The sequence below is a fragment of the Megascapheus bottae genome, chromosome 3 (genome assembly GCF_031878675.1).
Source record: "Megascapheus bottae isolate mThoBot1 chromosome 3, mThoBot2.hap1, whole genome shotgun sequence".
In the NCBI taxonomy this organism is placed as follows: Eukaryota; Metazoa; Chordata; class Mammalia; order Rodentia; family Geomyidae; genus Megascapheus; species Megascapheus bottae.
In genome coordinates, this window is record NC_143511.1 from 45,228,186 (window position 1) to 45,255,673 (window position 27,488).

The following is a 27,488-nucleotide window of genomic DNA, read 5'->3' on the forward strand; positions in this document are numbered from 1 at the left end:
TATATATCCCATCATAGATTTTATGGCTATGTAGTTATATTTATATCTCTAAGATCATGTCAATGACTTTGAGTACCAGAATATTGAGTCATTGCTCTTGTACTGTTCAAATCTAATATCCACACCTTTTGTTCCTTTGATCTTGGCTTATCTCACTCAACGTGATTTGCTTCCCAGCGAATGCCATTATTTTATCTTGTCTCTTGGCTATGTAGAATTCCATTGTAGATATATACCACATTTTTTGTATTCATCCATCTGTAGTGGGGCATCTGGGTTGTTTCCATCACTTGGCTATTGTGAATAGTGCAGAGATGAACATGGCTGAGCAGGTGTCTTCATCATATCCTGGATTATGATGCTCAGGGTAGGTGACCAGAAGTGGTATGGCTGGGTGGTGGAGAAGGTCTATTTTTAGTTTTTTGAGGAACCTCGAAACTGCCTTCCAGAGTGGCTGAACTAATTTACAATCCCACCAGCAGCACAGTAGGGTTCCTTTCTCCACATCCCCGCCAGCATTTGTCATTATCTAAGTTCAGAATGTTGGGGTAAGGTGGTATCTTAGGGTTGTTTTTATTTGCATTTCCTTTATGACCACAGATGATGAGCATTTTCTCATATGCTTTTCTGCCATTTTAACCTCTTCTTTTGATAAGTCTCTCTTTAGTTCCCTTGCCCATTTAGTGATTGGTTTATTGGCTTTGGGGGGCTTGAGTTTCTTGAGTTCCCTGTAGATACTGGATATTAAGCATTTATCTGATGTATTATTGGTAAATATCTTCTCCCAGTTGGTTGGCTGTCTTGCTACTTTAGTAGCTATGTCTTTGTCTGTGGAGAAACTTTTTATTTTTAGGTAGTCCCATTTGTCAAATCTCTCTCCAATCTGTTGTGACCCTGGGACTCTGTTCAAGAAGTTCATCATGACTTTTTGAATGATGTAAACCATTCACAAACTTGGCTGATAACTTGGGAACCAGGAAGACCAAACATCATGTGATCAGCCTGAGGAATCAAAGAAAAAGAACACCTATGAGTATAAAGGCAGCCAACAGGGGCTTCTCTCCAGCATAAAGATGTGAAGAGGGTAATGAAGGTATCAGATTGGCCAAGAGAGGAATAAGAGAGATGTGGGGAGAGGCCCAGAAACAAAGAAGAATAGGAAATGAGTAGAAAGAGAGGCAGACCCCAATGGCTTGGTGCCATCTTGATTTCTGCCTTTCTTTGGGCTTTAACTTAAAAAACATCACAGAGGAAAGGTTTCCTAGATACAAAAAGTCTTTGTTTCTCCTAATTAAGACATTTTCCTAATTAAATCTAAATATTATTTTCCACACTGCATTGCTTCCTAAGTTCTCTGCTGTCCTGTTTTCCTTATTTATCTGCAATGTCCTTGACAGAAAAGGCTTCTCGCTTAAAATGAAAGATACTGGACACTTCACTTTCATGCACTTTATTCTCAGATTCAGCCATCAAGGAAAAGCAGACAAAGATTCTTTGTGTTTTACTCAGAAAGTCCCAATAAACCACACTAGTGCCAATTTAAATTTGTCAAGTTCAAGTCAGTTCACTCATCTACCCATCCTAACAAGCATCTAACATCTGTGTTGCCAACTCCTTCTAGGAAACTAAGACAGAAACCTAGCTTTAGCCCAAGAGTCTTTCAGGGCCTCTCTCATAACTCACCTTGAGTTTGTCAGTGCTTAATCTGTTCAACTTAACATTTTAGAACCAGAAAGCTTAGCCACATCTTGCACTCTCCCTCTCTCTCTCTCTCTCTCTCTCTCTCTCTCTCTCTCTCTCTCTCTCTCTCTCTCTCTCTCTCTCTCTCTCTCTCTCTCTCTGTCTGTCTTTCTCTCTATATATATATGTATATATATACATGTACATATATATGTTTCATTCCTTTAGCTTAAAGTAGAAATGCTTCTTAGAGAATTAACAAGTTAATTTATCAGTCCTAACATTGTGGATGATGAAGACCAAAGGGCACTGTCCCTATTGTAAAGTGGTATACGCCAGGATTATTTTTGCTCTTAGTTAAAATTTACTTATCCAGCCAGGCACTGGTGGCTCATATCTGTAATCCTAACTATTCAAGATGCTGAGCTCTGAGGATCACGATTCAAAGCCAGCCCAAGCATGAAATTCTGTGAGATTCTTATCTTCTTTTCACCAGAAAACTAGAAGTGGTGTTGTGGCTCAAGTAGTAAAGCACTAGCCTTGAGCTGAAGAGCTCAGGGACAGCACCCAGACCCAGAGTTCAAACCCAATGACTGACAAAAAAAAATTACTTCTCCAACTAACAAAACTCTGACTAAATGTTATGTGTCAGCTACTCTGCTGGACAAAATGATTCAAATACCTCATGCTGAATGTGTTATCTCAGGAGGCAGAGGTGGAGGATTGTGATGCAAGGCTAGCCCAGCCAAAAATTAGAAAGACTCCATCTCAACAAACGATTTACATTGTAGTACCAGCTACTATGGAAGCAGAGGAAAGAATAGAAGTCCAAGACAGCCTCAGCCAATGTGCAAGAACCTATCTGAAAAACAAAGTAAAGATAAAGACAAAAGGATGTGTGGAATGTGGCCAACTTGTGGAGCTGTTCAGAGGTGGAAGGTCTGCCTAGAAAGCTCTAAGCCAAGTTAATGCTTCTATCTAAATATATTTATACACCTATTCATATAGATTAACTACCTAGATAAAACTGATCCTAACAAAGTAAGAAACAATACATGTCTCAGAAGTAGAGATGAGAAAGGGATACAAATGTTCAGAATCAAGTACCCATCACAAAAAAAGATAAAGAACATGTGCTCACTGTATGAAATGAAGAATTCAACCTAGTACATAATTTTATGCAAATGATGTGAAACCAAATCTAAGTAAACAGTATTGTCAAGCTTTCCAGGATCACCCCATAAAAACAACAGTCAGATCAGAAAAGGACTGGGCTTTCCCAAAGAAGGCGAGAAGATGGACAGTTTGCTATTTTTTTTCCTCACAGCATGAACCCAGAGGCACAGAGAGAGGCTAGATCTTTTGCCACCACAGCCAGCCTGGCCACAGATCACAGGGAGATCAGGGACTCTAGAAACCTGCACATTTTGAGCAGGATTGGCTATGTGCAGGAAAGATGTCATCCACTGACCAATATGAATCCATCGAACATTTCTCCATTGATCAGACTTGCAAGGGACAAATTGCCAGGGTCATACTGAGCAAATTGTGATAATAGACACCAAGGCAAAAGAACACAAAGGATTCAGAACTTTGTTCCAAGAATGATTCTAAAAAGACTAACGAAGGCACTGAGCTCCATTTTGTCCCAGTAGGATAGAGAACATCTCAATATGAGAACGGCCATTCTGTTCCCTGAAATAACCTTCCTCCACACTCCCATCCTGACAGGTTCTTTATCCTTTCAGAGCTCGTGGCTCCCAGAACAACATCACAGTCAGTTATTTGCAATCTGTTTTCAACAAAGAAGACTCAGGAGATGAGAAGGAAGAGGTGAAACTTTCAAAGCCTTCCTTGGTTGGGTTTCTGTATGACACCTGAGCAGTACTAAACCAAAAGACCTTCAACTTCGCCAGGAGAGTTGTGCTCCTCACCTGGGAAAGCCACCTCATTCCTTTGAGGTGGGAATACAATTAACATAATGATTTGGAGCTTCAACAGAAAATAAATTGTGCTGAATCTCACATATGGTGTCCTAAAAATGTCCAAAATGATGTCATCCAAAGGAGGGAGGGGCTGCAATTAGATGGATGAGCAAGAGGCAGTTGAGAAAACAGATTAATGATGCCTTTGACACAATCAGCCTGAGAGGAATACTGGTTTCCATGACAACCAAACCACTTAACCTAAATTAACAAAGCTGTTAGAAAAGAAAACCCTAAAAGATGGGGAGGGGAAAAGCCAGAGGATTCTCTTTGGGGAAATTAAGGGGCCTGTCCCATCCATGCTGGTGAAAGGTGTGCGTATTAAGTACATATCCGCAGGGTATGTATTCTCTTCCACTCTCTGGTTCCCAGTAATTAGTTTTCAGAAGCAGTCCAAAGATGTTGAGAAATTGTGACTAATTAGCACCATTTTCTGATAGAACAGGCTTATTATCCCTGTTATTTAGCCTGAGCTGGATGGCAAGGACAAGAAGAGACAAAGGCCACTTTTTGCCTTTCAAGAATGCAGTGTAGATCTTCACACATAAACAGAAAGACATCACCCTGGAACCACCTGCTCACAACCAGGCAGGTGCAATAAGATTTTAGAACTTTGTAGCAGAGAATTTTTTTTCCAACAAAACACACACACACACCAGCCATGATGAGACAAATCATAAATGTATATGCCCAATTTAGTGTCTCTTATCTAAGAAAGGAATGGTATTTTCCAGAGGCACTCTTTCTTTATTCTTTTTTAAATTGTTATTATAAAAGTTATGTACAGAGGGATTACAGTGATGTAAGTCGAGTTCATTTGTTTTGGAACAACGTCACTCCTTCCCTTGCTCTCTCCCAGTTTTTCTCACCCATAAATTACATAGTTCATTTTGGACATAGTATTTCGTGAGTACCACTGCTGCATTTGTTTACTCTTTTCCCTCCATTTCTACCTGAGGCACTCTTAAGACAGTGTACAACCACCTTCACGTTTTCCTGGGTGTGAGGTAAGTTTGTCCAAAGCAATGAAGTCCAGAGGCTTAGAACAGAGAAAGAGGAGAGCCAAGAGGAAAATGGGGTGGCTGCAATTAGCTGCTATCAGTTATAATGACTTACAAACTCCATCTTCAAAATAACAAGCAAAAAGTAAGTCTGGAGGCATGGCTCAAGGGATAAAGTGCCAGCAGAACAAGCCAGCCAAGCAAGCACAAGGCCCTGGGTTCAGACTCTGGTATTATAAATAATTTTAGTAGAACCTGGTCCTTTATACTTAGCATATTTCAACAATTGAGCTTTCTCAAGGCTAGAGCTCTACCACTTGAGCCACCACACCACTTCCGGCTGCTTTTTCTATTTATGCAGTACCAAGGAATTGAACCCACGTCTTCATGCATGCTAGGCAAGCACTCTACCACTAGGCCAAACTCCCAGCTGGATATATATAGTAGAAATGCAAGAAAACTCACCAACAACCAACATTAGACACAAATGAAGTGTCTGAACTCAGGAAGTTGAGGGCAGGCAGACAGGCCTTAGAAAGCTCCCCGCCATTACTCTTGATCCACAAACACTGAAGCAAAACTTACCTTTGTAAATGTCAGTGGCAGAGCACAAATAAATGAGCAAGCCACAATCCCCAAACAAGTAGGACAGCCACTGCTTTTCCAGACAACAGCTTGGATGCCCAACTTCCATGTCATTGCAGCTTACATGTGAACTACCAATGTCATTCTGAGGCAACATGCCCAACCAAGATAGGAAAGGAAACAGCCTTAGCTTCACCTCCACATCACCACCAAGGAAGGAGCTACTACCAGAAAAGCTGCATGCCAGAGAGCCAGGATTGCTAGCATTGTAGTTGAGAATGCCAACCAAGAGCAAAAATGAGAGGGTGGCTGGGAGCTGGCTTGTTGCTAGGGGCCATCTGGAGGAGAAAATTTGCTGGCCTGGGAACAGGAGATGTTTTCCTTTAGAATAGTCTTTCTGACTTCTTTTTGTAGGGAAAAAGATTGCTGAAATAAATCAATACATGAACATTATGAAAAAAATAAGCAAGAGGAAAACAGGTTAAATCAAATCTATCATACTTCCAAAAATTTTGGAAGACTTTCAAGGACTATTTTAGGGAAATGAAAATTGAACCTTGAACATTACTAGAAAAACAATTACTATGGGGATATGGAAAAGGAAAGTTAATCTGGAAGGGGAAATGGAATAATTGTTGAGTCAGTGCTTTCCTGTGGCTTGCACATTTATTAAGTACAAAAAAATGGATGTTAAGCACAAGACATTCTGTTAACCTGGCATTGATTTTGTTGCTTGTAATCAAATGAGAAACTCAGGATTTAATAACAATTAATGAGAATCTGTGCTTCTTTTGTCTTCACGCTTCACACAATAAACATACACACATAGATTTTGTCACTAGGAACCTTGGACACTTACCTCCACCCCCTACTTTGCATGTTAGTCCTGGGGCTTGAACTCAGAGCCTGGACACTGTCACTGAGCTTTTTTGCTCAAGGCTAGCATTTTAGCACTTGAGCCACAGCTCTACTTCCCACTTTTTTGGTAGTTGGTCAGAGTCTCATGGACTTTCCTGCCCAAACTAGTTTGGAACTGGGGTCCTCAGATCTCAGCCTCCTGTTTAGCGAGGATGAAAGGCGTGATCGACCTGTGCCCAGCTCCACCCTCCCTTTTTTTGTTGTTTTATATGAGTTTGTATAAACTAAGTCTAGAGACACAGACTGTTCTAGAAAGGCAAGGAGGAAGGTATCCTGAAGGTACAGAGTGGAACATTAATGTGAAAAATCTAACCCTCCCCTCACCAGCTCAAGTTCTGCTTAGGAAAAAAAAAAATTTAATGATTGCTCTGGTGCATCCTTCCTGTCTCTGGTTAAATACTTTTATTTGAATGGGAACATGAGGGAGCTAGGACCTTATATACCAATTACTAATTTTTGAATGTCAATATGTGGTCCTGGTTAAGAAGAAATCTAAATGGCTAAAACAACATCTAGATTCCATCTTTGGGTTATATATATAAAAACAAAAAAATCAATCTTCCAGATACTTCTGAAAGTAAGACCTTCTGTATCTTTCCTAAGAGCTGCAGTTTGCTAGCAGGAAATACCATGCAGTTACTCTTTAAAGAAACATTCATTAGTAGTCAGTAATTCACCTATTCTGGTCAAACTTGGTGTGAATTGGTTTTCAGAAGCCCACGTCAGTGAGAAAGGGTACAGGGTGAATGTGTTCTAGGTCATACTGAATGAAAATGGTGCATCAATCTGAGACAAGGAATGGGGTGAGGCACCCCAAATCTCCAAGGCGCTCATATGTCAAAATAAGTATACATATTTCCTATTAAATGACACACATTATCCTTAGTTTTCACAAGGTCTCCTGATACACCCAACTTGTAAAAAGAATATGGGAACAAAAGAAAGAGCCAGACAAATAAAACAGGGGTTATTAAATAATTGCCGTGTATCTTTTTTTTTTTTTTTTTGGTCAGTCCTGGGGCTTGAACTCTGAACCCAAGCTCTGTCCCTGTTCTCTTAGCTTAAAGTTAGTGCTTTGACACTTAAGCCACAGCACCACTTCTGGTTTTCTGGTAGCTAATTGGAGATAGGAGACTCATAGATTTTAGTTCCCAGGCTGGCTTTGAACTGCAATCCTCAGATCTCAGCCTCCTGAGTAACTAGGATTACAGGTGTGAGCCATCAGTGTCTGGCTTGTACTGTATCATTTGAAAACGTTTTTTTCGACAGAATTCTACTTCAAAACAAATTATGTTCTGGACATATGGAAGGTTTTAGCCCCACTGCTACTAATGTTCCATTGTCCATACCTTTATCCTAGGCACACCTAAAGTTTTAAGTAGATTTTGTTTTGAAAAATTAAGATTTGCTTATTTGACAATGGACGACAGATCAGAAAATAGTTGGTGTTCCAGGACTTTAAATGAACCCAAAGCAAAATATATTCTCCATATTATTTAAATGATTTTTGTTTTTAATATTTAAATAAACTTTCTCTTTAAAACCCATTTATAACTTATTAACATTTGTCATAAGGAAGGAAAAAAATAAATGGAAATTTTCAAGGCCAGAATGAGCTCTTTGTGTTTTCCATTTAATATTTGGGTAAGAACAACTCTTGGAAATGAATACAAATGCAATAATTGCTGGCTTAATTCTAAATAGATTTGCAGTCATTTCTTTTCATGTTATTTTTGGCATACTGGCTGTGGCAGTGGCATGTTGTAATGTTGATATAACTGGTTTCTCAGAAAATAAGATTTGTGACAAGTTGCTCCATTCTGCTCCAAAGACAATCTGAGACTTTCAAAGCAGAGCTAAAAAACACGCAGCAATCTCCCCTCTTGCAGCTGCTTCTTATTTAACATTGTCAAATTTTCTTAATTAAAAGTGTGCTTTTATGCTTAGTTTCCCTCTTATCCTCCCCCACTCAAAGCTCAAATGACCCTGCCTCTTTCAGATATATGGAAGTTTTCAAAAAGCCAAAGGCCGTGTTTCATCTGAAGATCTCGTGTTAAATTAGTGTTGTTCATATATATTATACTGTATCCAGTTTGAATACTAACCAGGTCAACTCAGCTTTAAGGGCAAACAATACAATGAAACCCAAACCAGTTACTGACAAAACATAACCACACTTCCTGGGGTTGTCTCCAGTCATTCACAATGTTCCATATCCTATATTTAGGACCGCCAACACTTTAATCCAAACCTCTATCCTAAATTGTAGAGTCATTTACTGTCCTCATGGCATTAAAGTATTTATTAAAAATATTATGTGGAAAGCTGGCTTCTGAATATACCTCCAAAATCAGCAGTCTGGTTTTGTTTTGTTTTGTTTGGGGGGGCACATTGTCCTGAGGCCTGGGTGCTGTCCCTGGGCTCCTTCTGCTCAAGGCTTAGCACTTTGCCATACCACTTGAGCCACAGCACCAGTTCAGGCAAGAGAATTATATTGCTGAATTATTTTTGCTGAATTAAACTGCACTGCCAAAGATGGTGAATTTTTTTCAGATCTTAAATGTTCCTGTGGCCCCAGCGTGAGGCAGGAAACTGAGAAAGCTATTCAGCTCCATCTCCCTCACAGCCAGTTCAGATGTGGCCAAAGAGATTAAGAGAATAAAACAAGAATTACTCCAGAAGGTTAAACTAGATGCTACTGAGAGCAATGTGTAAGGACATTCACTGTTTCTCAGGTTATAGGTCAAGAACTAACCAAGAAATATTCCTTATTTCCAAAGGTGGAAGGCACCCTCAAAACAGGATTTTAGGAACTTCCATGGACCACAATTTGCTGTGTCTCTTTCACTTACCTTCTGAGTATGCTGTTATCCACCTCTGTTCAGCACAAGTTGTACTTGTTTCATGTAAGTAAACTCTTTAGGTCCTCAATGTGGAGAAACTTTTGGATTTGAAATAAAACTAAAGGAAATGCCAGCCACGACTAAGAAGGGAATGGCCCTTATTCAAGAAAGAGCTACTGCATATCTGGGAAGCTGAAAGGCAGTCATCATGCTGTCCTCCATCTCTTTCTGCTCGTTCTCCTGCCAGACACATGGGGTCCCTAACATACTGCCCAGCTGCAGTTAGGAAAAGCTGTGTGAGATGACTAGGCAGGAAGTACTCAAATCATGCACAGGGTATTTCCTACCTCCTCTGCACAGTGCACATTGGCAGTCTACAACCTGGACAAAGACAACATGGATTTGGTCCTTCACAGGCTGAAGAGTTGGCATATAGTAGAAAAAATAAATCAATGTTTCTGTGAATCACATGCAGAAGCTCATGTGGAGAGGTGGAGAAAGGGGGAAAAATGTTCTTCCATTGCAAATTTAGATACTTCTTTATCATCTCCTATAATATAGTCTTGCTCTTAAACTTCACATCAAGATGCATTATGGAAGTGGCACTGTGGCCCAAGTGGTAGAGCATCAGCCTTGAGCTGAAATGCTCAGGGACAGTGCCCAGGTTGAGTTCAAGCCCCACAACTGATGGATGGATGGATGGATGGGAAAAAGATACATTGTGCTCACAAACTGATAGGTTGAAGTGAAACTCCTTTGTTCAACTAAAGATAATTCAACTACGCAAGACAACCATTAGGTATTCAATGTGTGCCTTGAAAGCTTTATTTTAAACTAGCTCAAGTTGCTTTCAAACCAAAGAGGGTAACTAAGTATTTGCAAATCTATCAAGTTCTCCATACAAAAGAAAATGAAAGAAGGATAAGCAGGAGAGGAGAGGATGCACGCATCAATGGCTGAGGGAATGAGGAATGGAGAACACGGCAGAAACTGGCCATTCAGAGCCGGCACAGCCCTCTGTCATTAGGTAAACAAGGGTGACTAAGTTCTATATGAGGAAACTGGTTTGTGAAACATTCCTCTTCTCCCAAATTTTAGAGCTCAGTAATACAGTACATTTGCACACACTGTGCTTAAGGGTTAGTTAAATGGTGTGGGTATAAGGTCACATGCCAGAGTCTATCCGACTCTGGTCTTAAATACAGACTTTTTGATTCCCAGGGTTTTGCTTTAAGTCCACTTTGCTACAGGAGAAGCTAAGATTCCTCTTTCAACAGGACATGTCAGTAGCTAATTTAAATCTCAGGGCAATTTTTAAAAATATAAAAGATGAAAGAAAAGGTCATTTTCCTTTAAGACAATTATACCATCCATTTACCTCTTCATGCCCAGGAGTCACCCAAGAACATGGCACAGAGAAAAGTCTTTTTACTTACATGTTATGCGGGGCAAAAAAGATTCTAAAAAAATGAGGGCCAGGAGTTTGGTCTAGTGGTACAGTGCTTGCCTAGCATGCACAAAGATGCGGGTTCAATTCCTTCGTACCATATACACGGAAAAATCTGGAAGTGGTGCTGTGGCGCAAGTGGTTGAGCTCTACCCTTGAGAAAGCCCAAGGACAGTGCTCAGGCCCTGAGCTCAAACCCTAGAACTGGCAAAAAAAAAAAAAAAAAAATTAAGGAAAATTTAAGTCTAAACCACATGATGAAGACCCACAAAAGAGATGTGTACAGCTTTCACATATAGAATAACCAGAACAAGACTAATTCCAGCAAGTACCATTTATTTAAATAACAATCTAAAAGCATGTTGTAGGTAAACTGGCTGTAGCAATATGAAAATAGAGAATTCTGAAAAAACAAAGTGTGGCAAGTTAAACATGGATCTAATAACACAGGATCCAGCACTACTAAGAAACATGTTGACTTTCAAGATGGGATGATTTATTTGCACTTAAAAATACAATTTCTAAGATAACAGTTTCCAAAAACATCTAAATGGTAAAAATAGGCTACAGGAACTGCTGTCTTCATGTTGAAAATTTAGATCTCATAACAGCATTAACAGATGATAACATTACCACAAAATCAGCCAAGAGAATACTCATTGAGAACATGGTTTCTATATTAGAAGCATCAGTTCACAGTTCTCTTCTTTCTTCTTGACTTGTATTGATTAAAATGCTTTCATCGCTACAATCTATTTCACTTTCTGAGACCAGAACCACGGATACTTGACAGGCAGATGGGTGTTACTAACACATTCATTTTATACAAAACTCCCTCATCTTCAATTTCTAAAACTGCTTTGCTCTGTCAAGCTGTGGCTGCTGAGAATGGAAAAGACTAAGTCCAAATGTAGTGAGGAAGAAAGGAGAAGATAGATGCCGACATTTTTTTTATAATAAAAACACTGGACTATCAAGTACATATAGGTGGCCCTGGTGAGTTGACAGGAAACTTAATGGCTTCCAACTTTATTTTTTGTTTAACTCAAACAACAGTGGAAAACAAATGTTAACAAAGAATTCTAAAATCCTTCTACATATCAAATTAATGTGACCTAACAGGGGCTTTTAGGTCATCATAACACAAAACAAGGTTATTTTCTGTGTTTTAAGGCAAAGCAAAACTTCCCAAATGAAACACCCATAAAATAAATTTGTTTTGGAAATAAATTTCAGTAATAAAATAATACTTTTCACTTATTAAATATATATATATCTTTATACATAATTTAGCAACTGTATCAAAAAAATTAACTGTGCTACAAACATTTTCAAATAAACATTTTTAAATATTAACATATCAAATGAATCTGTTGGTCTTCTTTCAGATGTTTAGATGTCAACAGTCAGCATAGGAAAAAAGGAAAAAATAACAAGCCAACTTATAAAATTTTCCCAATATGAAAATGGAACACATTATTGAGAATTAAGAACCTTTTCTGGACAGCACATATCAGAGAAGCACACATTTTCTCCCTCTGCAAATCTCAAACCAAATCCAATAGTGCTGCTTTCTTAAGCCAGGAATTCTAACCAACAGCCTAAGATTTAAAACATCTATTGTAATCTCTCTTTTCATGTAAATTGTTTTCCTTAAAGCAAAAACAAATCACTACAGAAAGCAATTATCTACTCTGAAGAATAAATTACTTCAGGGAAAAAAAAAAGTGCACTGATGACAATGTATTTATTCTTATTTGCTATTTCCAAAATTGCTAGTTCAACATTCAACTCTTGTTACTGATAAGAATGAATTAAAATACCTGTATGATTTCCAAAGCAGAGTACCATACCTGAAAATTCAGTATATCTTCAAATTTCAAGATAATATAATACCCTTAAAAATTGAAGGATAAGTCATATTATTTAATGTGCTCATTTGTTCAATTTCTCTGGTTACATTGAGATAAACTTTTCTTTTTTTCCCCAAATGGTGTCCAAAAGACCACCAATAATTAAAACCAATTTATTTAAAAAATATATTATGTATAATAAAACAAAAACTCCTAAACTCATCACTTAATTATACACATCTAAGTATTGATTGCATACCAAGTATGTTGTATGTTAATATTCAACAAGTGTTATTTTAATGAAGTTTGATATTATCATACTTTGACTTTTCCTATTAAATATTCAACCTAGGGCCAAGGATGTGGCACAGCAGTAGAGCATTTACCTAAAATATACCAGGTCCTGGGCTGGATCCTATCACCATGAAAACTCTTTTTTAAATAAATATAACTTGTAGGATTCTAAAGGCATTCTTTATAAGTTGCAGTGAGGCAGCTCTTTTAATTTCTCCATGCAAAGTCCTGTCCCAGCACTAGTGGGCAGGGGTTATATTATGAGTATATTGTCAATAAGGAATCAGTAGTTATTAGACGTCCCCTGGTACAAAATCTACGTTTCCCCTCTATCTGGTTCCAGCCAAGAACCTGCTCGGCCATCTCCATACATGGGATAGTTTGTTTGCTTGTTTTTTATTTGTTTCTCTGGCAATGAAGTTTTATAAACAGACTGGAATTGCTTCAACAGCTCCTCTTAAGAAGGCCTATCAAGATCAGCTAGAACCGCTAAATCAAAAACATACCATCCCTAACGATAAATTCTGATGTTTCCTTGTCATTACTGCTCAAGTTCCATATTCTACAGTAACAGAACCTAATTGTAAATCTACAAAATACAGTATTACTAAAAAGGGAAGCAGGAATAAGATTCCAGCAATCAACCACTGAAAGAAAAATACTTAAGTTATTGAGAGCTCTGGAAGAGAGAATAATTTAGAAAATCATTCACTCCCCAAAGAATGGTATAAAACAATGTCTATTTAATATGGGTATAGTTTTGTATATATTTATCTATTGAGCAATAGATGTATCTAATCAAGAAATAGTGTCTAAAGATATTAAAATAATATCTTTATTATATTTAGATATCACTTAGGTATTCAAAATTATTACTAAGCAGCTAAATACATCAAATACACTATCTGACATTATTCTCTAAGTGGATAGCAGTATTTAAAAACTTAGTCATACTGAGCTAGCTTTGAGTGTTAAAACATTAATCTTAAGGAGATTAAAAAGAGCTTACTAAAATTTTTAGAGTATTTTCTCAGAAATTATTATTTTAGTTATGAAACTATTACAAGGGACAGTCTCTCATCTAAAATTCTAAGTTTGTACTTGGTGAAACACTAAGGAATGCCTAGAGTGCAGATTCAAATAATAATGTGAAGAAAATCAGTATCTGCTCTGGTATGCAGGTGTTCACTGGAGGAAGGGGGTAAGACAATGCTCAAATATGCCAATGACCTCATCAGCTGTAGAATAAACACAATGCGAGCTCAACGGCATTTTAAAAAAAAGGCAAACTTGGCAGGTATTTAAAGCACACCTGAGGAAGCCCCTGTAGGGAGGGGATGGTCATGGCAGGTGATATAGCAAGTGAATGCCAGAATGCCAGGGGCAGGATCCTGGGATGTCTGTGAGCCAAACTGCAGCACACCCTAAGGAAGGCTCCCTTGAGACTCCCCCACAGCCACATCAGGGGCTCAGCTAACATAAGGCGGCAAGTACACAGGATGGAATAAGCAAAACTGTCTTGAGGCTGAAAAGATTCAGTTGAGGCCTGATGAATAACAAAATCTTAGGATTTCACAATGATGACTGAATCTATGTTAACATTTTAACACAGTACATTTGAGTTAAAGATTTATAACTATAGAGAGTACAACTAGGACAATACAGAGATTGGGAGGGAAAATCAATGGAGAATTAGAGCAATTCCAGGAATTTTTCCTGTTGGGCACGAACACCATTTTTTGAATTGCTGTTTTTTATTGTCTAAGGTGAAGGAAATTTCTATTCATAAAGATCAATAGTTCACTTTACAAGGGCAGATAATAGGTGGAATCATAATGAGTATCAATAGCAGAGATCACCTTTGAAAAAAACAAACATCCTTTACCTGGCCTTCACAACACTTCTAGGCCCTGAGCAAAGAAACACAGAGCAACCTCAAATACAATTGGTCTACACACACAGGCCAGATAAGAATGAAAGTCATGTAATACTGTACACTCAGGCCTTTGTCAAAGGGCTAGTTAGATTCTTTTATACTAATGGATTGTTATAATGATTAAAAAATCTTCCTTGACAATGATTAATCTAGAACCACCTCCCTGTTGCTATCCTCTTTTCTCAATTACTATATAACTTGGTAACTTCTTGCATCCGTGGGCATAGAAAGCATCAAAATATACATCTAGAGCTGCTGTAGTGAAACATCCATTGTCAAGCAGAAATCATGTCTTCCTTGTTTACCAAAGCCATGAAACATAGCTATGACTGAAATTTATAATGCACCAGACAGAACACTGCCTCTTCATTTAAAAACAAATATATAAAGGCAATTATTCCAGCAATGACATAAACTGCAGTGTTAGACACATTGGCAATCCAGTCCCATCACAGATGCCCCCAAAACATTATATAAACCATTGTCACTTAGGTACTCATTATTCACAAAACAATCCAAAAATCACATATACACAAACAAGGCTCCAAAATGGCAATGTTTTCTGAAGTCACAAGAAATTAGTGCCAGCACAACACCTTGAACATGATAGGAAATATTCATTGTATTAATACTATTACAATATAATATACTGTAATAGATTAAAAACAGTAGATTTTTTTAAAAATTAATTTAAAATCTATGAATAGATTGTCCATATTGCCAGCCAGCAAACTATAAAAATGAGCAATGCACACACACAAAAAAATCTTAAGTATCCTTTATATTTGTTTGATAATCAGCTAAAATTAAAATGATCACTATTGGTTTTATGTTTTCTATCAGAATAAGAGTTTTCTTGGACTTTCAGCTTTGATCACTTCTTAGATAAAATGGGCATATATGTTTTAACAATAAAAAAGTTTTCAAAAATAATGCTACCAGCGAATTTATAAACTTTTCCCCAAAGTTATATACACAATAATTATTGAATATATTTTCCATTAATAAGTATATTAATGGATTTATTTCTCCTATATGTAGCAAGTTATTTAATTTCTATCAATAGGACATACTAATATCTGCCCCTCAATTATCTGAAAAGATGGTACTCTGACTCAAATTGTATTAATCTCCTTCTGGAAATACTTCCTCAGTGTTGACTTAGACCCACTACATAAATAAAATGACATCAGAAACCTGCTGGGCACAGGTCCTGTATCCGAGGATGGTGAAGAGCAAATTCATAATGTGGACTATTACTGGTGCCAAACACAGAATCCAATTTACAGTAAGTGAACAAATTTATAAAGGATTTTCAATTTCTATTTCTTTCACCATATAGCAGAGCCCACAGACTCAGGCAGTATTTTATATAGAAACTGTTAGAGGTATACATCCATAATCATGTTCATATAGACTCTCCCAGTTTCCAGAAAGCTACTATCTATATGATCTAGTAGAGCACTCACTGGCACAAATATGTCTTGCTACCCTCACTAGGGAAACCTCACCCCAGAATGGTTAAGTCACTTGCTCTGTGTCATGGGACTACTATCAGAGAGGAACTCCTGACTCTCAATCTGTGAGAATACAGAACTTCCAGGGCAAGTTACACTTCTAAAACAGAAACAAAAATAGGACAAAACCCAATCTCATTGACTCATAAATTGTTTCTTCTCACTAGATGGAATCTAGTTTTTCACCATTAACACATACCTGCTGAGAAGTTTCTGAAAACGAAGTGATTGGAAACTACAACACATTAAGTGGAATGGTTTCAATTAAACACTGAGCACTGTTTGTTGAAAATAAATGCCTAACACACAGGCTCACAGTGATAAAACTACAACAGACCTTGAAAGTCATATGGTAATGCATAAGGAGCAGGGGCTCTCCAAAAGGTCACTCTGTTAATTGCTCACCAGTAGCGGAGCCAGGATCACACAGAACTGGGTTCTTTCCAGCTCCATGTCCTGAATCTGTTTCCCCGGGGGAAAAGAACAGTCCAGACATTTATAAGGAACCATCACAGTGCTAGAGAGAATAGAAAATGAGAGCATGCCAATATTGGAAGTGTAAAAATTATTAGTATTTTATATTATCATTTAAAGCAGCTGGAGCTTTGCTTCCTATAAGAAAAATAATGTATATATTTTAGGCTTCACTGTTAAAGTTAAGGATAATGTCTAAAATATGACTTTTTCTCCTGTTAAATAGATATACAGAGACTATGTATAATATTGTTGAGTGTTGTTAAAATAGATTTAAGTACATTCAAAACCAGGATACTCGTAAAATACCAACAACATTAACAAACATAAGGCATAAAAATCCAATAACCTAGATTTGTATCATCTTTTACAGATAAAGTTCTATTCAACCTATCAATTTCAATCTACCTTAGCCTAGCTCAAGACCTCTTCTTGTCTTTTTCAGACTCATGAGAAATCTATTAAATTATTTTGAATGCGTTACTTCCCCTTTGAGGATTTAAAAATACTAGACAACAAGATATCTCCCAAGATACATGACCAACATAAAAATGGCTCAATTTGTAAAACCATCTGCTACTTAAATAATATTAATTTCCACATTAAAAAATAAATAATCTAATTAGACTTTATTGTACCTGTGAGTCTTTTAAAAGACTTTTCCACCCCCTGAGAAGCAAAGTATGAGAATTTTCTAGACAGTATTGAATGTCATTCCACAGTGGGGGTCAAGGGTGGCAGAAATTATGTAAACCAACAGTAAAGCACTCAGATGATAGAAAATATTGACAAACTGTTCTGCTGTCTGCTATTCACAAGATCACTTTTCCATTTTAATACAAGGTTTAATCTATAGCAGATGCCGATGCTAATCAAGAAAAATTCCATCCTTCATGTTCTGATCAATCTGAGGATGTTTTTTTCCAGAGGTGAAGAGCTGCTTGAATTCGGAAATGTAGTCTGGACTCCAAGGAATAATCTTTGTAATTATTTCTGAAGACAATAAAAATAAACAGTCAAAAATTGTTTTTGCATACCACAGCACCACCAACCATCCTGATTCTCTAACCTCTGCATTCACTTCAAACTTTACTATGAATAGGGCTAGGAGCATGGCCTAGTGGTAGAGTGACTGGCTAGCATGCATAAAACCCTGGGTTCAATTCCCAGGTACCACATACACAGAGAAAGCCAGAAGTGGTGCTGTGGCTCAAGTGGTAGAGCACTAGCCTTGCCAAAGCGCAAGGACATTGCTCAGGCCCTAAGCCCAAACAACAGGAGTGGGGGAAGAAAACAAAAAAAAAGTCTCATGTTCTTCAGTTCCTGGGCTGGCTTTGACCCGAAATCCTCAGATTTAAGCCTCCTGAATACCTAGGATAACAGGCGTGAGCCACCACTATGAATAAGAGTGAATTTTAATAACAATGAGGGAAGGACAGCAAGTATGATCATACAGTATGATGAGACTTTAAGAACTAACATTCTACTTCATTATGGAACCATTCACCACAGCAAGAAGGCTATAACAACTTAGGAGGAGCACATAACAACTTAGGTAAACTATTCCTAAATAGTCTAATCTTTTTTTTTTTTTTTTTTTTTTTTTTGCCAGTCCTGGGGACTGAACTCATGGCCTGACCACTGTCCTTGGGCTTTCCTCAAGGCTAGAGCTCTATCGTTTGAGTCACAGCACCACGTCTGGCTTTTCAATGTATGTGGTACCAAGGAATTGAACCCAGGCCTTCATGTATGCTAGGCAGGAACTCTATTACTAGGCCAAACTCCTGGCCATGATTTCCTTTTTAAAAATGGAAATTGTTTAAAAAAAGATTCATTAGACCCAATCAGTCATCCCAAGGAAGAAAATTATCCTCAACCCTCATGAAATAAATGCGACAAAAAATGGCAGGATTAGCCAAGTGCTGATGGGTCATACCTGTAATCCTAGCTACTCAGGAGGCTGAGATCTGAGGATAGTGACTGGTTCAAAGCCAGCCCAGAACCTAAAGTCCCTGAGACTCGTATTTCCAATTAACCACCAGAAAACAAGAAATAGTGCTGTGGCTCAAGTGGTAAAGTGCTAGCTTTGAACTGAAGAGCTCAAGAGGTCAAGTCCCATGACCGACCAAAATTAAATAAATAAATTACAGCAGGATTAATTTCAGAAAAGCTAGGGAAGGGGTAGATTGGGAGGGATGTATGAGAATGTTGAAAGGGGTAACACTGATCAAGACACACTGTATTTATAAACTGCTCTGTTGAACAGCAACTCCTTTATACAACTACATAAAGATAATAAAAATATTTTTAAATAGCAGGATTTCTCAGTTGCACCAAAATTATTGATATTCTGCAAATATCAATGATTTAGCCAATAGTTATAAAATAATTAAGTCAAAGCCAGAAGAAGCTCTAGAAGCCTGAGGATAGAACTCCAGAGTAAAGCAATAGACTCAGTTTTGTAAAGCTACTTGTCACAAATCTCCCACTACAAAAATCCCCACACTACAAAAATCATGGCGGGGGGGGGAGAATGTACGCATTACTGGACTTGTGTATCTCCTCTATACAACACCCTAATAATAACATTATACTCTAAAAAGTCATGGGCAGATGGGTATTATGTAAAATACTGACTTAGGGCTGTGCATTGGTGGTTTATGCCTATAATCCTAAAAAAAATTCAGGAGGCTGACATCCTGAGAATCTTCATTTCGAGCTAGCCCAGGCAGACAAATCAGAAAGCCTCTTAGATATTTCAGGTTGTTGCCCTTGCCAGAATTATCTAAAAATCAGCAAAACTAAGTCATTTTGGCATTGGTTTCCTGCTTTCCTTCCATCTTGACTGATAAAAGGCATGGAGTCCCTTTCCTTTTCTCTTTGTTTGTTTATTTACCTTGCCAGTCCCTGTCTTGTGCTCAGGGCCTGAGCACTGTACTTGGGCTGTCTCAAGGTTAGAGCTCTACCACTTGAGCCACAGCACCACTTCCAGTAAATATATTTATGGTATCAAAGAATCAAATCCAGGTCTTTGTGCACGCTAGGCAAGCACTCTACCACTAGACCAAACTCCCAGCCCATGGAGCCCCTTTCTTTGAAGTAGCATTTACTTTGATAGCTTCCACTTTACACAGGTGTAAGAGCTCCCTATTGTTTTGATGAAGGTTACTAAAATGTGTTGGTTACAAATGAAAGTTAACCTTACACTAAGGCAAACCAAAAGATAAAACTGAAAATTTTCCTAAACACTAGCCATCAACTTTCCTAGTTTTACAAAGCCAATTTTGCCAACTTTACAGACAAAAAACTGTAGCTAACTGCAGTGGCTCTTAAAGGAAATAATGGAACTGACTTATATGACCTTATGCTCTAATCAGCAAACTGTGACTCAAAAACCAACTCTGAACACACCCATTCATCTACATATTATTTGTATGGCTACTTTTGCTATAAATCAGTAGCTGCAATGGAGACCTTATTCTCTATCACCAATATTTATTTTGGGCAGAATATTATTAGGCTATTTAAAGAAAAAGTTCTGTTGACTCCTGATACTGAATGTAATAAGTCAGATAATTCATGATCACATCTGTAAGCAACCACAGGGTTTTAGAGAGTTGGAAATGGCATGGTTAAGATCAAAAGCCATAATATAGACAAGTCATATATATAGTATACATGCAGAGGTAATATTTATAATTTTAAGTGTGCATTACTGTTGTTGTTACAATCCAGGGAAATCTGCCTTTACCACTTACCTTGCAGTTTCTAGGACTTTTATGGCCTTGTCAATTTCCCCTTGGCTTTTATACAAAAATGCAAGCTCAAATAAAGTAAATGGCACTAGGTAGTGGTCATACTTCAGTAGCTTTTCACTGAAAGGGCAAATGAAAATCAAGTAAGCCTTAACAAAACAGGAAACATCATTTTTTCAACACTTACTCCATATTCCATATGTATGCATGTTATAGTATAGCTATAGAACTTAATAAATGATATAAGCAGTATACTTTCAATACATTCATCTCTTATTCCTTAGTGGTAAACCTAGCACCAATGTTTACTATCTTCTAGGTAGATGAAAGCATGAAGACTGTTAAAGATAAACCCTAGATGCTCTGAAAAAGAATGAGACTCTGCAAAAATAAGAATAATACCTGTTCAGATGCATGGCAGAGCTTAGCTCACAAGATGGTAAGAAAAACTCTTAGATGCCAAAAAATAAAGCCTGAATCTGAAAACTCTGCCTATGGTAAAAGTGACTAAATAATATAAAATTATAAAACAAGAAGTAAACAATTCATTATGAGATTCAATAAATGGGATAAAAGCATGCAGAAGCCAAGCATTACTGGCTCATGCCTATAACCTAGCCACTCAAAGGCTGAAATCTGAGGATCAAACTCTGGGCAGGAACGACCATTAGACTAGCTCTACTGAACTAGCAAAAAGCTAAAAGTGAAGCTATGGCACAGAGAGGCTCAGGGACAAAGTCCAGACCCTTAGTTCAAGCCCCAGGAAAAAGAAGGAAAGCAAAAGGAAAGGGAAAGGGAAAGGGAAAGGGAAAGGGAAAGGGAAAGGGAAAGGAAAGCAAGCAAGCAAGGACGGAAGGAAGGACGGAAGGAAGGACGGACGGAAGGAAGGAAGGAAGGAAGGAAGGAAGGAAGGAAGGAAGGAAGGAAAAGAAAGGAGAGAGAGAAAGAGAAGAAAGAAAGAAAGAAAGAAAGAAAGAAAGAAAGAAAGAAAGAAAGAAAGAAAGAAAGAAGGAAAGAAAGAAGGAAGGAAGGAAGAAAGGAAGGAAGGAAGGAGGGGAGGGGAGGGGAGGGAAGGGAAGGGAAGGGAAGGGAAGGGAAGGGAAGGAAGGAAAGAAGGAAGAAAGAAAGGAAGGAAGGAAGAGGGAGGAAGGGAGGGAGGGAGGGAGGGAGGGAGGGAGGGAGGAAGGAAGGAAGGAAGGAAGGAAGGAAGGAAGGAAGGAAGGAAGGAAGGAAGGAAGGAAGGAAGGGGGAGGAAGATTGTCTATAAAATCCACCTTCTAGGCTTTTCAGGAATAAAGGTATTGACCCACATTTTGCAGAGCAATAACCAATTAAGAGCTGAGGAGTGGGTACACTCTTCAGAGAGAACAGTTCCCCTGTTCCAGCCATAATTCACCCTGCTTCACTCAGTAAGGTCTCTCTGCAGATATTGACATTTGTGTTTGCACTAAGGAAAGAGTGGCAGGAATCCCGGTCGTGGTTCAGTTCTGTCATTAGTAAAAGACTAGGGTGTTATCATCACTACTTTTTCTTTCTTTCTTTTTTCCAGTCCTGGGGCTTGAACTCAGGGCCTGAGCACTGTCCTTGGGCTTTCTTCAAAGTGTGTACTCCACCACTTAGGCCACAGCTTTTTCTTCAATGTATGTGGTATTGAGGAATTGAACCCGGGTCTTTGTGCATGGTAGGCAAGCACTCTACCACTAGGTCAAACTCCCAGCCCTTGTCATTGCTTTTGAAAACAAGTATTACACACCTAAAAAAAATGTCCCTTATGGGTACCAAGACATGTGAAAGGGTATCAATGTATGTGAATTAATGCACCTTCTATCTGGGAAATATCATGTAACCCTTTTACTAATTACAATAAAAAAAGGAAAAAAAAGAAAAAAAGACTTACTTTCAATTAAAAAAAAAATGTCCCCTTCCAGGAAAAAGAAAAGAAAAAGGAGGAGGAGGAGAAGGAGGAGGAGAAGGAGGAGGAGGAACAGCAGCAGCAGCAGCAGCAGGAGGAAGAGAAGGAGAAGGAGCAGGAGGAGGACCAGGAGGAAGAAGAGGGGAGGAGGGGAAGGGAGGAGGAGAGGAGGAGGAAGAAAGCCTGGTATTTGTCTTTCTTCCCTGTCAAGTGATTGCAATGATTTGTCTATTTCTCTCCGTCTCTAGGATCTAGTACAGTATATGCACATAAGTGGGTGTTAAAACATCTATGGAGCAGGTGAATGGTCAAACCCCCAAACACATGAATTAAGAGCATTAGAGGCTTGATAGGAGATGGCCAGAAGCTGGATAGACACTGGTTTCCCAGACCATAAATCTCATTTTTACAGGTCAGTTTTAAACACCAAGTAGAAATGCATAAAGCCCGTGGTCTATTTGGACTGCAGCTTCATTCAGGAGGAACAAAGAAAACACTAGTGGATGTTTCCCCTTGGGAACACCAAGTAAAAGTTTAGCAGCCTAAGATCACAGCACCCCAAAAGCACTACCTGGGCTGAAGCTGGGTTTGTTCTTACCTTTCCAGCACATGGTTGAAACACAGCTCAGCCTGCAATGGCCGCTGCAGATTCTTGAGGCAGCATCCTTTAAGCAACTTTACTAAGCACTCGTCATCCACAGAATAATCATTGCAGTCTTGAAACAAACAAGAAACATACACAAAAGGAGACAGCAAAAGAAGAAGAAAACCTTTTGTTTATCTGCATTGTTGTGATGGTTCTGGGGATAGAACTCAGGACCTCCTATCTCTAGAAAAACATTCTACCCAGCCTGAGGGTACTTTATAAACATCCTAATTAAGAAGGACTTACATCAATCAGCTTGCAGAGGGACCATTTAAATAAGGAAAATGTTTTTACTGTTTGGTATGCCTCACTACATGAAACACAATGACAATATTTCCCATCAAAAGAATGTGGAATTTACTCTTAGTGGCAAACCTTTTAATTAAACTGGGTTCACTTACCTACTCACAATTTTTTTTTTCAGGTGGTCTCACACTGAGTTTTGTGACCTTAGACACAACAGGAAATATGAACTCTAAATAAAGTAAGAGCTTTATTAATTCTGTAGAAGGTAAAGCCAGGAGGAACAAGAAGGCTGCTGCCTCCTGTTGTTTTGGCTTCTAACTATGTTGGCTTCAATGCAGGGAGGGTAACACTTCCATATGGAGAAGCAGATGGCTTTACACCCATTAAAAATTCAGGAAGTAGAACACCCTCTCCAGATCATTATGTTTACAACTTATCAATTCTCCCAGGTTATGTTCTTTTGGGGGGAAATTATGCTGTAAAATTAGACAAAATGGTTCTGAAATACATGAAAAGTATCTTTAAAAAATCCCTACAAACTTCTAAATGCTTAAGGATAGTGACAAGGATTTTCTTTCAACACTTTTTCCCCCCTTTGTCTTCTCTACCTGAAGTCATATTGTACAGTTCAAACCATAATATGTGTGACATGTATCTGACAGAGGTAGCCTCTCCACACTTACCAGTTCTGAAGGCTTTTTGTTGATTTTTTTATTATTTTTTAGTTCCTGTATTTTTTAAATGCAAGTTATAGGCAACTAACAATTCATACCAAGACAGACTGCTAATTTACACATTTCAGGCCAGGTGGAGTTGGGGGAGGGAGGGAGAGAGTGGCAGGAACATAAAGAGAACTGTTCAGGCCCCGAGTCCCTCATGTTGAAATTCTAATGTTTTCAATACAACTAGTGATACGTGGAGTGTTTCAACTGGGAAACTATTTGCATGTGAGGGGAATCACTTTTTAACTTTCAAGTGCTGATAGGGCACAGATACCAACACAACACCACATTGTGTTTCCTATTACTTAGGTGGAAACATTTTTTTCTACATGCAATCCATGCGTGAAATCATAGATGTTTGTTTAATAGTCAAGAAGTAGTATCTTTCAAAGCCTGAAGTTAAAGTCCTAGGGCCCAAATTGGATAGATCATTTTGTGCATTCTCTTGAGTTTTATATAGCAGTTTTGATTTTTTTACAGCTTGTGTTATGACAATATCTTATTGCCCAGTCAATGGTGATTTTTTTTAATGAGGAACAGATATAACATTCTGTAAAATAGCAACAAAAACACAAGCAACCTTCATGTCAATCTTGCCTTAAAGCTATGACAAATGGATTCAGAAAGACCAAATCCCTTGAAAAACCTTTGAAGCAAAACCATTTTTCCTTAGAGCACAAAAGCATAGAGCACTGTCTGTCAGATAATTATCATGAGTGTTCTGTCACTATTCTCAATCTTATGAATGAGCACATGGATAAAGGTATCAACATACAATTTCCATTTTACATTAGAAGAAACTACATGGTAATTACACTTAGGCACATTTCCATCACAAAAAATCTACTGCATATAATCAGTTAAGACCTCTCTGAGGAGAGGCTGAGGAGCTGGGGAGATTTAAAAGCAAAACTACAAAAATATCTGGGTTGAACATCTTTGATTCCCTAAGAGAAAAATAACAATAGAAAATGTAAAAACGCCATCCAAGCAGTAATACAAAATAGACAAAGTAGGGGCTGGGAGCATAGCCTAGAGGTAGAGTGCTTGCCTAGCATGCACGAATGCTGGGTTAAATTTCCCAGTACCACATACACAGAAAAAGCCAGAAGTGGTGCTGTGGCTCAAGTGGTAGAGTACTAGCCTACAGAAAGCCCAAGGACAGAACCCAGGCCCGAGATCAAGCCCCGGGACTGGCCAAAAAAAAAAAGAATGAACAAAGTAGATCTGCTGTACCAAATCCAAATTCTGGCTGCATAATGAATTTAGTTAAGATTTCAAAGAAAAGACTAATGGAATTAACATCAAACGACTCCAAGCTTGTGTTTTTCGAAGCTCTAGACTTGGTATCCTTGGAATTAAAAACTAAGCTAGAACATGCCAGAAGAGATCAATCATATCCTCTTCCCTCTTTTCTGCAATCACATATGCCAAAACTATCTACAAGAACACATCCTAATTTCAGTAATGAAACTCAGAGATGGGATGGAAACTGATGCAACCTCACATTTACAACTTCGCTCCTTCTACCTATTGGTTTTTCTCCATCCTGAAGGGTGGTTAGGAGCTTTACTAACAAAAGGTCCTACCAAAAGTTTAGGCACAGGAAGAAGAAAGACTTTCTTTGTGCATAAAGCAAGAGTCTCAGAAGAAATATTCATAATCTGCATAAGCAGCATTTGGCAATGATGGTCTTCAGAAAATAAATCAATTTTTTGACCCCAAAGGGTCAAAATAAGACTGTGCTTACGCATATCCTACCGTCTGTCTCAGGTTCTCCCTTACCCTAAGTATTTAAGTTTAAACACTTTGGATGTAGCTTAAATACTTCAGTGTACCTCAGGATATCATTAGAAAAAAAAAGAAAGAAAGAAACAGATTTTCTAAGCCACTAATGTGTTTCCCAAGCATAATATGATACATAATATTACTCCTTTACCATTTTTTTCTCCAATCAATGGAGGTAAATATTAATTTGAAGCAATTCTGTTTGAATATTGCTCAAACAAGGAAAAACAGTGACCATTTTTTTGAATTCAAGACTTCATGAATTGCAAAGGCTCCCTTTGTGGTGTATTCTACTGAACCCAAACCCCAAGCATTGTAGAAAAACAAAGGAAGCTGGCATACTTTTCTGGGGGGGAAAATATTTTACTGTTATCATTTAAACTATTAGCCCAACTGTTATCATTTAACTAAATTTTTTTTCTTTCTATGTTAAGATCCACCAGACAGGAGAAGGTTGATATTGAACTTCCAAGCTTCCAGTTCTGTGAAAAACAAATTTCTCAGTGTTTCTTCTTCGTTGGCAGAAGTAGGAAACAAATTTCTTTATAAATTACTGTGCCTATGATATTCTGAACCAGATGATGACAAACCATTCCTTAAAGCAAACTAAAATAGAAATGATAATTGATCATGCAATTTTACTTCTAGCTAAATATATCTGAAGAAAATTAAGCTGGCTTTTGAAGACAGACTTGTACATCCACATTCTTAACAGCTATATTCCTAATAGGAAGAGGGTGAAACAGCCCAAATGTCCATCAACAAGTGAAGCAAAATGTGGTATGTACACACAGTAGGAATATCATATTTCCTTATAAAAGAAGGAAAGTTTGACATATAATACCAACAAACCTGGAAAATATACTCAGTGAAATAACCAATCTCAAAAGGACATATACAGGGGATGAATATAGTTAAAGTAGTTTGTTTCCAAGTATCAAAATAGAACTCGTTGAAATTGTTTCAAGAATTGAGGATGAGTTAGGGTTGACTGGTTGATTGGGATGTATTGTATGGATGTGTGGAAATGTCACAATGACATTACCCCCACCCTCCCCATACAATTAATGTGTATTATTAAAAAATAAATAGAATGTTAAACAAAGAACAAATGCTGTATGATAGCATTTCATAGGAAAGAAGTATCTAGAGAAGTCATAGGAAGAAGGGGAGATTGTCTCTCATCAGGCAAAGGAAATGGGATGGTTGATGACACTGCTGATCAAATTCAAAGTGTCTACTTAAAAGACAGAGGGGCTGGGAGTTTGGCCTAGTGGTAAGAATGCTAGCTTAGCATGCACGAAGACCCAGGTTTGATTCCTCGGTACTACATATACAGAAAAAAGCTGGAAATGGTGCTGTGGCTCAAGTGGTGGGGCTCTAGCCTTGAGAAAGTCCAAGGACTGTGCTCAGGCCTGGAGTTCAAGGCCCATGACTGGCCAAAAATAAATAAAAAAGTGAAGCCCTGGTTTGGGTTGATATTCCTCCTATCCAAAGTTTCTATTTAAAAAAACGAGAATCAGAAACAGGGGCCAGGAGCATAGCAGAGTGTTAAGAGTGCTTGCCTAGCATACATGAAGCTCTGGGTTCAATTCCTCGGTACCACATACACAGGAAGAAACTGGAAACAGTGCTATGGCTCAAGTGGTAGAGTCCTAGCCTTGAGAAAGCACAAGAACAGTGCCCAGGCTGAGTTCTAGCCCCAGGACTGGCAAAAAATAAAATAATAAAGTATCATCGACTTGTGATCCTACTCAGGCTAAGATCTAAGGATCCTGGTCTGAAGGCATCTTGGGCACGAAAAGTCTATGAGATTCTTATCTCCAGTTAACCACTGAGAGGCCAAACCCCAACTCTATTTATGTTTTAGAAACTCACAAACTAAT

The 27,488-nt window shown here is 38.2% G+C and overlaps 1 protein-coding gene across 2 annotated transcripts in view; it reads right to left on the bottom strand.

Annotated features, from left to right (window-relative positions):
- Positions 1 to 17,143: 17,143 nt before the first annotated feature.
- Ttc39b (tetratricopeptide repeat domain 39B) overlaps positions 17,144 to 27,488 on the bottom strand; it is a 96,569-nt gene continuing 86,224 nt past the window's right edge. For both annotated transcript variants that reach the window (XM_090330015.1, XM_090330016.1), the window contains 3 exons: positions 22,799 to 22,916; positions 20,292 to 20,408; positions 17,144 to 17,526 (listed from right to left, as the gene is read on the bottom strand). In XM_090330015.1, coding sequence (XP_090186141.1) covers positions 17,436 to 17,526; positions 20,292 to 20,408; positions 22,799 to 22,916 — 326 coding nt within the window. In that variant the 3' untranslated portion in view covers positions 17,144 to 17,435. The remainder of the gene's footprint in view (positions 17,527 to 20,291; positions 20,409 to 22,798; positions 22,917 to 27,488) is intronic.